The sequence below is a fragment of the Crocodylus siamensis genome, chromosome 1 (genome assembly GCF_052110815.1).
Source record: "Crocodylus siamensis isolate JL-2025a chromosome 1, ASM5211081v1, whole genome shotgun sequence".
NCBI classification, from domain to species: Eukaryota; Metazoa; Chordata; order Crocodylia; family Crocodylidae; genus Crocodylus; species Crocodylus siamensis.
Window position 1 is genome coordinate 423,160,747 of NC_143395.1, and position 10,549 is coordinate 423,171,295.

Sequence of the window (10,549 nt, forward strand, 5' to 3'; positions counted from 1 at the left end):
TTTGCTTTGTTTTCCCTTTTTAACGCAACACAGGACATACCTGCAGAGAGAGAGGAAGGACGAGCAGCCAGAGTTAGGAAGTTACGCTCCTGCCCCTGGTGCTTTCTGGGAGAATACTATAGCATGATTATTCTTCCTCCAGAAGATAGAAACTTTCACTGATCTCAGCAGCAGCACCTATGAGACCTGGCCAGGACACACCAGCCACACATCCCTCCCCCCAACCCCCAACAAAGAGGCCACAGGGTTGGAAAAGTTCTTTCTTTTAGGAGAGACCCAAAAGGACAGGATGGAGAACTGCTACATGTCTCTAAACCATCACCTACAAAGTCACATCAGTCCTCCCATGTATTCCACATGTATTCAACACTGCTGGGTGAGATGAGACAATCACATGAAGTCTTCAAACCAAGAGGGACATGTTTTTCAGAAAAAAGTGCTCTGGTTCAGTCTGAAGATCATGGGCTTGATACAGTGAATGCTGGGTGAAATCCTAGTTCTGGGTTCTGTATTGCCTTGGGATAAATGGTTATTGTGAAGTAAAGGGGAGGTCACTTGGGACCAGTGAATGAGACTTCTCCACTGACTGTCTTGTCCTATGACAGTGCTTGAGTGCACCTGGGACAAAATATTCTCAGCACCCTCTCCCGGATCTTTTTGGTCATGACCCCATAGATGATGGGGTCAAACATAGATGGGACAAGGAGGTATATGTTGGCTATGATAATGTGAATGTGTGGGGCCACACGATGACCAAAGCGGTGGGTCAGGAAGGAGAAGAAAGCTGGTGTGTAAGAAACCAGAATGACGCAGACATGGGAGCCACAGGTGCCCAGGGACTTGAGACGTGCCTCCTTGGAGGGGAACCTGAAGACAGTGCAAAGGATCAGGATATATGACACCACAATGAAGACCAAGTCTATTCCCCCGGTGAGGAAGGCGACAGTCAGGCTGTAGGCTCTCCTGGATGACGTGTCTGCACAGGCCAGTTTGGCCAGAGCCATGAACTCGCAGTAGGTGTGAGCGATGACGTTGGTCCTGCAGTACGGGAGCCACTTCAGCAGGAAGGGGTGCAGGGCCAGCAGCACGGCCCCTCTCACCATCACCCCCAGCCCAATCTTGGCAATGACCCTGTTGGTGAGGATGGCCGAGTGTCTCAGAGGGTTACATATGGCCACGTAACGATCAAAGGCCAGGGCCAATATGAACCCTGACTCCATGGTGGAAACAGAATGGACCAAAAATATCTGAGCCAGGCAAGCATCAATGTTGATGTAACCATTGTTGAACCAGAAGATGGTGAGGATTTTGGGCAGGGTGGTGGTGGAGACAACCAGATCAGTGATCGCCAGCATGGACAGGAAAAGGTACATGGGCTGGTGGAGACTCCGCTCAATCTTGATAATAACCAGGAGGAGACAGTTCCCCAAGAGAGAAAAGATGTAAATGGTGCAGAAAGGGATGGAGATCCAGATGTGCAGACCTTCAAGACCCGGGACACCAATGAGGATGAAGATGGAGGGATGGAGGGTGGTTCCATTGGGATTGGCCATGGCAGGGTATGCTGGGAGGTTCAGCTAGTCTCCATAAAGTCTTCCAGTCCCTGAAAACCAACATGTAAAGAACTCATTAATAAACAGAAGAGAACATGAAGATCCAGCATTTTCTCACTGTTTGTTGGTCAAATATACTCTGCCCGTGTCACTAGCCCATTGCACATGCTACCACCCCAGTCATTCTCCTTGCCCTGTGGGAGATGGGTTTCTGCCACAACAGGGTATTATGGATTCATAGTAATTAGCAATGATAAGCCAAGCTCACTCTACACTTCCCAGCACCCATTGCCCACTGAAAGGCAATAATTCCCTAGAGAGTGTAGCACATTGCAAACCGAAGTAATGACATGGGACTGAATGACTGAACTGTTCACATATTCTATCTCTTCCTCAAATCACTCACCCTACTATTATAGTGCTTTTTACTTTGACCTCATAGGCAATAGGATCAAGGGCTTATTTAAGAACAGAGGACGTGCCATCCTGGGTCACACCAATGGTCCAGTATTCTGTCTCCACCACTGGCAAAAGTGGATGCTATAGAGGGAAAGCCCGATCTGTCCCCTTGTCAGTGCCCTTCCTGGTGTCCACTATTATTGGTTTGGAGACGCCAAAGGAAACATCTCCAGCCATTCTGTTCAATAATCATTAATAGATCAATCAGCCTTGAATTTATCCAGTCCCCTTCTTAAACCTGGCGCTGCTCTCTGCCACCACCACCTCCTGTGACGATGAGTTCCACAAATTAGTGATGCATTGCATTAAAAATTATTTTCTCTTGTTAGTTTTAAACCTGTCACCTAGGAATTTCAATGGATGGCCCCTAGCTTTAGCATTCTGGGACTTGGTGAACAACAGTTTGCTGTTCACTTGGTCCACACCCTTCCTGATTTTATAGACCTCTATCCTATCCCATCTGCTCTACACCCTTTTTAATTTTTTGCCAGCAGTCTGGTCCTGTCCTGGTTCAAGTGGAGCCTATTTTTTTTGTACAGATTCCTCCTGTTCCAAAAGGTTTCCCATTCCTGCCCCATCATCTCATCCATGCTTTGAGACTGGAGCGCTGCCTGCCTCTGGTCCTGCATGTAGGACAAGAAGCATTTCCAGCTTGGCCTGCGGAAATGTGATTAAGTTGCTTTATCCCAAGGTAGACGGTGCTGTTGTACAAGAAATGGCTGGAAATAAGATTGAAATCACAAGTCTCACAAGTCTGCTCCCATAGCTGTGTTCCTGCCTGCTGTCTTCAGCAGACAAGGAAACCTGAAAGAATGAATATCTGGAAATAAACAAGAGTTTATCTCCTTCAAAACTGGAGCTTTGGAGAGAGGGAGAGACGTCTGTATGCAGATCACAAGTGCACTTTCCTATGAGTGGTTCAACAGAACTTTAAACAAGCCAATTTGGAAGTGATCATCTGCAAATGTGCAGGGCTGCCAGCTGCGCGACAGCACAGAGATTGTCCGCTGAAATGCACACGGGAGAGATGCATACAGTGTTAAATGCTGCTGCGGTGCAGATGCCTAAGCCTGATGCACAGCACAAGGGGTTAGAAGACAAAGAGTCCAGCAGAGAGCAAAACCCCGTGGAGTCTGGAATCTGAAATGCAAACATGATTTCAGGCTACGCAGATAAGACCCCGGAGTCCCACAAAACAGAGAGATCTCAGTTCCTACTCCGGGTTGCTGATGGGGGAAAAATAATCCAATACCTGCAAACATCACATCGAAACATATGAAGAACCACCCACCTCCATGCCAAGGGCAAAGCAGAGATGACACTATACCATCTTCGGTACAGGGCACCTCCCAGGAGCCTGGGTGGCTTTCTAGTTCCTCTCTCCTTCTTATGCTCTGCTTTCTGTATCTCCTTTCATGGCATCTGATAAAGTGAACTTCAGCCCATGAAAACTTGTGGTATCTATATCATATATATCTGCACACCAATTAGCTATAGAGATATACATATAGAATTATATATATGCATACCTTGGTTGGCCTATTAGGTGCAAATCTACCCTGCCTTCTGCTTGATTTCAGACTAGCACGGTTAGTTATGTCTCCCTGTTCAGGGGTACAAACAGCCGTGGATGAATTCTTCCATGAACTAGAAATGATGTGAAAATGCTGAAAAATGAGCTCTGGTCTTTAAATGCCCCATGGCTTGTGTTCTTATTGCATAAGACTGCAAAGGACCTGGGTTGAACGAGTTAGGGCTGGTCCTGCTTTGAGCAGGGGGGTGGACTAGACGTGACCTCCTGAGGTCCCTTCCAGCCCTCATTTTCTATGACTCTATAATCTCAACAGCCGTCTGGTCAGGAATGCTACTCCTAAATCATCTCCTTCCAGAGCTTATGCAGCCTCCTCTTGAATACCTCCCACACAGGAGATGCCACAGTGCCATACCTCTGCTGCAGGGTGAACATCTGGCCAGCTGCGAATCTTCCCTAAGGAGGCCAACAGGAAGCCGTGTAGCAAGATGAAATTAATCGGGGTGGTTAGCTCATTTAGCCACTGTTTTTTCCATAGCCTGGAGCACAACAGAAATAAGCCTTTCACGTGCACCCTCCTTTGTGCCTCCTCTGCATCATTACACACAGATAGGGACATTTCTGGGCTCTGAATGCTTCACTTACCCAGCTCCAGGATGGACCACACTGGTGGAAGTCATGCAAAGAAAGTCTCTGGGTGGGACACTGTGCAGGGCAGTTTATAGTCTGTGCTGTGAAGCCCCAGCAGCTTCTTCCCTTTCCTTTGGGGACCGATTATTAATAACCCTCTGCTTTTCTCCCTGCCTGCAAGTATGGAGCCCCAAGGGAGCTGGACACTGTAGGACCTGCTTATTTGCAGAGGCATTCAGCCAGCAAAGCTAAATAGGGATATTATTTAGTAACAAACTGATGTTAATTCTATATGGGATTTAGCAGAATGTATTTTATGGTAAGCTGCCCTGAGACTCGGTTGGAAAGGGTGGCATATAAGAAATAAAATAGAAATAAAATCCAATAACAGCAAAAAACAATAAAACCCAAATCCATGCATTCCTTGCTCCTGATGTTTTGGCAGATTCTCACGTGGTCCGCTCCACCGTGTCTGGGCCCCTGATTGTTTGAGAAATAGCTATCTGACCCAAGATCCTGGAGTCCTCTTCCTGTGCAGCTGTGTTCAGCTGTCAGTTTTCAGACGCATAACAGATGTGTGAGAGCATCTCTCATGGGAAGCAAATCCCTCACATACAGAACATGGGAAGGATCGGGCCAGACTCTGCACTTGCACAAGTTTTCTTGTTACTGGTGGCATCATTGCTGTTGTCCACATAAGGGTTATTGTTGTGTCATTGGGGCTGGCAAAAGTGGCAGCCAGGAGATCCCAGCAGTTTTGTCTTAAAGAACAACCACAGGCTTAGTTTGAGGGCAAAGATTCAGCCAGATTTATTGTCTGCAAGTACAGCCCTAACACGTTTTGGCTTAACAAGTATATCAGAGCAGGAGGTAAAGCATTTGTACCTGTGACAAAGTTGTCAGCACACCACCACGCAGGCTCCTCCAGGCTGCTACATAAGTTTCCCCAATTTCCAGTTCTCCTTTTATACAATGATCAAAACAAATGACACATTGCATCCCATCTATATATTCAACATCTCAAACCATCTTGTATGAATAAGCCATGGGTTTATTTCATGTCCTGACTGGTTGTTCCCATTCCAGGTTTATCACCCTGGTCTTGGATTATCCTACCCCTTGTACAGCTATCTCCCCCTCCTGTCTTTTGGTAGGATGGCCGTCTATCCCACATGCCAAGTTTTACTGATGCGAGATGTTCATGCTTCCAACAGGTTTATGACTTTGGCCAATGCTTTAGCAAAGCCTTTGTGTGAGCAGCATATATTGATCAATGCCCCAGCAAGGCCTACAACCACAAATCACATCAGTTGTGGTTACTGGGTGTTACTGGTAAGAGACACATTTAGTGATGCCTGGTTTTCCACAGCTTTGTAAAACCCATGCATACCACAAGGGCTGCCAAAGTGCTGGCAAGATTGCACCACCTCATTCCCATGAATGTCAACATTGCCCAAATATCCAAAGCTCTGTACCACTGGGGATCCACCTCCAGCTCTGTGCTGGGGCCAGCAAATCTTGGTCCAGTGAAATGCTGCTTGTAAACTATGTTTATGGGGCTCCCGTCACCCATTGCTTAGATCCAGCTAGAGAAATAGGGAAACAACTGAAGCTGTTTCCCTCCATCCATGCTGTGGCGGGCCAGTAGGGGGCACTCCTGGTTTGAGCCGCCCACCTTCCTGCACCTGACCACCTGCCAGGCTCCGAGCGCCTTCCTGGGGCGCCTCACGTCCGGCCTGACCCCTTCCTGGAGCACGCTGACTAGTCTGGGGGTAACGTCGCCACCACCACCCCGAGAAGGGACTGTCTCAGCCCTGTGTCCTCGGGGAAACACAGGCCTAATAGTCCGATGGGTACTCAACCCGGTACAGGCACTTGGGGCACTTCCTCAAGTCAGGGGGCAAAAAGTACAATCTCCCTTAGTCTGCAGACTTAAGGGGTCTCTTTGGCATAATTTAGACCCACCGCTCAATAAGTCTCCCACACCAGTCACAAAGGAGAACCGTATTGATTACAGGGGTAGGGTGACAATAGGGTACAAGATTGAGCAATATCTTAGAAATCCTAAAGAGCAAACAGTTTGACTGAGGTAGCCTTTTGATCACGCCTCTGAGTTACTGCCAGCTAGATATCTATCAGATCTCCAGTAGCTTACTCACACCCTTCATCCAGAGGCTGGTGAAGTTTCCCTTTGGAGGCAGGCAGTACCTAGGTCATGAGTTTTGGGGGAGAGAGCCAGTTTCAGATGGTACAGCTCCTCTGAGCCCCCCGCATGGCTGCTGCCCCACCTCCTGGGCAGTCTTAACTTATACAGCCCCTGTGACCTCGTTCACCCGGTCCAGTGGAGGCCAGCCCCAGTTGGCTGTCAGCCAACCAATTTGAAATGCATCACCGGTTACCGGGGAGATTCCAGCTCCCCAGGTAGATGCCCCTCACCCAGGTGGCTGATGCCAGTCCCGTGAGCAGAGGGAGCAGGTCCCCCCCCCCTCAGGACTGCAGCCAGCTCAGGTCACCTAAAGAGACAGGCTAAGGTGTGACTCCTCTGCTGGCCCATTTTAATCTCATTGTCACAGGGCAGAGATTTTGGGGAGAAACAAGGTGGCTTTCTGCCACACTCCCCCCCCCCTTTAAAAGCTTGGATCCGTAGCTTCACAGAGGTATGGAGACAAGCATGCTAGTTTGCAGGGGTCACCTTTCACCCCTAAAGAGAAATTACCTATCACCTGATACCGATCCTAACAATAAAACTTATAAAACATAACAGCACATTCAGGAACTTCCCCACCCGAGCGCTCTCGAGCAGGTCTGAGTCCACCCGACCCACGACCCCGAGTCCTTTCGTGACAGGGCGTCTGCGACCACGTTCTGGCTTCCCTCGATGTGCTCGACGGTGAAGTCGAACTCCTGAAGCTGCCGGGCCCATCGCTGCAGCTTGGCAGTGGAGTCTTGCATCGTCTGCAGCCGCCGCAGTGGGGCACGGCCCAGTAGGACGGTGAACGGCTGCCCCCATAGAGAGGGCCTCAGCGTGTTCAGTGCCCAGACGATTGCCAGACACTCCTTCTCCATACACGACAGGTTTCGCTCCCAAGGGATTAACTTCCGGCTGAGGTACACCACGGGGCGCCGCGTCCCTTGGTGCTCTTGTAGGAGTACGGCTCCTCGTCCCGCGTCAGAGGCGTCCGTGGCGACGTAGAAGGGCTCATCCGAGAGCGGTGCCTTCAGGGTCGGGTGTTTGACCAGGGCGGCCCTTACGGTGCCGAATGCTTCTTGGCACCCCGGCCTCCAGACCACGGGGTCAGGGCTGCCCTTCTTGGTCAGCTCGTGCAGGGGAGCCGCCGTCGCCCCAAATCCCGGGACAAACCGTCTGTAATATCCGGCCAGGCCGAGGAAGGCTCTGACTTGCTTCTTGGTTTGTGGAGGTGGCCAGTCCTTGATGGCCTCGCTCTTGTCCCATAAGGGAGCAATATGACCTCCACCCGCCCGATGTCCCAAGTATACTACCTCGGGTAGTGCCCACTGGCACTTTTTAGCTTTCACGGTAAGACCAGCGTGCTTGATCTTGCCTAACACGGGGTTCAGATGGATCAGGTGCGATTCAAAGTCCTGACTGAAGATGGCGATGTCATCGATGTACGCCATGGCAAACTGCTCGCACCCTTGTAGCAGGTTATTAATCAGTCTTTGAGAGGATGCAGGAGAGTTGCGCATACCAAAAGGTAAAACTGTGAACTCGTATAGTCCCACCGGGGTGGTAAAGGCAGACTTGGCTATGGCATCCGGATCCAGCGCCATCTGCCAGAATCCTTTGCACAGATCAAGAGTAGAGATGACCTTGGCTGGGCCCAGGCGATCGAGCAAAGTGTCCATCCTGGGCATAGGGTGTGCATCGGGGTGGTGACAGTGTTCAGCTCCCGGCAGTCCACACAGAACCGGACGGGCCCGGCCTGCTTCCGGACGAGTACCACCGGGCTGGCCCAGGGACTCCCTGAAGGCCGGATTACCCCTAACTCCTCCATCTCTGTGATTTCTCGCGTTATTGCTTGCTTTTCCTTCTCATTAACTGGGTACGGTCTAGAGTGTACAGTGCGATGGCTGCCCGTGTCTATGGAGTGCACCGCCAGGTCCGTTTTACCTGGTTTGGTGGAGAACACAGTCCCGAAGTCTTTGAGTGCTGCGAGCAGCTTGTCCTTGTCCTGGGAGGGCAGGTGGTCTGGCAGGCACGGTTCCTCCATTCCTGCCTCCCCATCCCGGTCACCGTACATGACCGGCTCCTCCGGGTCCTCAGGCGATCCTTCTACTGAGGAAATCCAGAGCACCGCATCCCCTCTGTCAAAGTAAGGTTTAAGCATGTTCACATGAACTGTCTCAGGCTTTCTCCCACTCCTGGCCACAACATAGGTCACATCACCCAGCTTGTCCAGGACAACATGAGGACCTTCCCAAGCGGCTTGTAGCTCGTCTGTCTTTAGTGGCAGGAAAACCATAACCTTATCACCGCGGTCAAAGGTACGCAAGCGCACCTTTGCATCGTACCAGGACCTTTGCTTCTCCTGGGCCTGTCCCAGGGACTCTCGTGCCACTTTCATCATGTCAGTCAGTGTCTGACGAAAGTTCAGCACATACTCCACCACGGAGGTCTTGGTGGAAGGGATTTTCCCCTCCCACTCCTCTCTCACCAAATCGAGAGGACCTCAGACTTGCCTCCCAAATATCAACTCAAATGGCGAGAACCCCGTGGGCTCCTGGGGCACCTCCCAGGAGGCAAAGAGCAAATGTGGCAGTTTCTCATCCCAGTCATTGGGGTTCGAGTCCAGATAGGCCTTTAGCATCCCTTTCAAGGTCCCATTGAACCTCTCTACTAGCCCATTTGTCTGAGGGTGGGAGGCTGTGGTCTGGAGGTGTTTCACCCCACAGCACTCCCACAGGCACTTCGTCACCTCTACCAGGAAGTTTCCACCCCAATCGGTCAGGATCTTGGAGGAAAAACCCAGCTGACAGAAGATTTTGGTTAGGGCATCTGCAACCAGAGGTGCCTCGGTGGAGGTCAGGGCAACTGCTTCCGGGTACCGAGAGGCAAAGTCCACTAGAGTCGGGATGTATTTCTTCCCTCTCCGGGTCTTGTGCCTCTGCGGGCCCACAATGTCTATCCCCACTCGTTGGAAGGGCTGATCGATGATCGGGAGGGGCTGTAGGGGAGCCTTTCTCTTGTCCCCGCTTTTGCCCGTCCGCTGGCAGATTTCACAAGATCTGCAGTAGTCTGTCACATTCTGGGCAATTCGGGGCCAATAAAAGTTTGCCTGCAGTCGCTGGCGTGTCCGTTCCCTGCCCATGTGACCAGCACATGGTAAATCGTGAGCCATGGAGAGCAATTGTTGTCTGTATTTGCGAGGTACTATGATCTGGCGACGGGGTTCCCAGGTCTGGGCGCAGTTCTTGGGTGACCACAACCGGTAGAGAAGTCCCTTATCCCAGACCACCTGTTCCCTCTTCTCTGGGGTAAACTCACTCTCCGGCTCCTGAGCTATCTGCCGGAGGTCCTCCAAGCTGGGGTCCGCCAGAGCCTCCTACTTGAACGCCTCTCACCTGGCTAAGGCATCAGCAGAGAGTTTGGGGGCTCCTGCAGGCAGTGCGCCTTCACCCTCAGGGACTTCACTGGACTTCTCCCTGAGAGGCTCTCCTTCCTCTGCCACTGATGGACTGGACACCTCCCTGGGACTGTCACTTAGCCCACCTTGGGGTCTCTAGTTCCCTCAGGGACTGGTGTGCAAACACCCTCTGCAGGGGCCTCTCCCAGTGCAGCCAATGGCGTGGCTGTCTCTAGGGGAGTTTCTAACCCTCCCCGTCTAGCATTTTCGCTCTGCAGACGAGTCACCGCGTTAATGCGGTAGGGCTCTAGCTCTAGGGCCTGGTGCATCTCTCTGTGCAGGAGTTCTAGCTCTATGATATCCCGTCCCACCAGGATGGGGACCGGAGCACACCCATTTCTATGCACATCACGCAGCCTCTCCTCTCGATGGGTGAACGAGTTACCTGTACCTCAATGGCGGAGACCCCACCCTGTGAATGATAAGGGTCCTCCATGGGATCATATCTGCAGGTGAAACTAGGTTGGCATCGATTAATGTCACGCTGGACCCCGTGTCCAGTTCCCCAATAAGGGTTCTCCCATTGACCGTTATCTTGGTCCGGTGGGGGGCCATCACCTCCTCCGGGTTTGTGATCCTGCAGCAACAGGCACGCCCCTCAGAGGGGCTCGGGCCTCCCCCCTCACTGCGTACAGCTGTTGCATGTCTGACGGGCTGGGGTTTGTTGCTTAACTTTGGGCAGCTGAGTTTGATGTGGCCCGGCTCCCCGCAGTTATAGCACCCCCTCTTTT

At 51.4% G+C, this 10,549-nt stretch overlaps 1 protein-coding gene across 1 annotated transcript; it reads right to left on the reverse strand.

Annotated features, from left to right (window-relative positions):
- Window positions 1-359: 359 nt before the first annotated feature.
- LOC149875662 (olfactory receptor 52P1-like) lies at window positions 360-1,553 on the reverse strand. Its single transcript, XM_090031814.1, has one exon. The coding sequence runs from the start codon at window positions 1,551-1,553 to the stop codon at window positions 597-599; it is 957 nt and encodes a 318-aa protein (XP_089887940.1). The 3' UTR covers window positions 360-596.
- Between the last annotated feature and the right edge of the window lie 8,996 nt (window positions 1,554-10,549).

What these genes read in the sequence shown, in the direction of transcription:
- LOC149875662 (XM_090031814.1), bottom strand. Translation starts at nt 1,553, where the DNA reads ATGGCCAATCCCAATGGAACCACCCTCCATCCCTCCATCTTCATCCTC.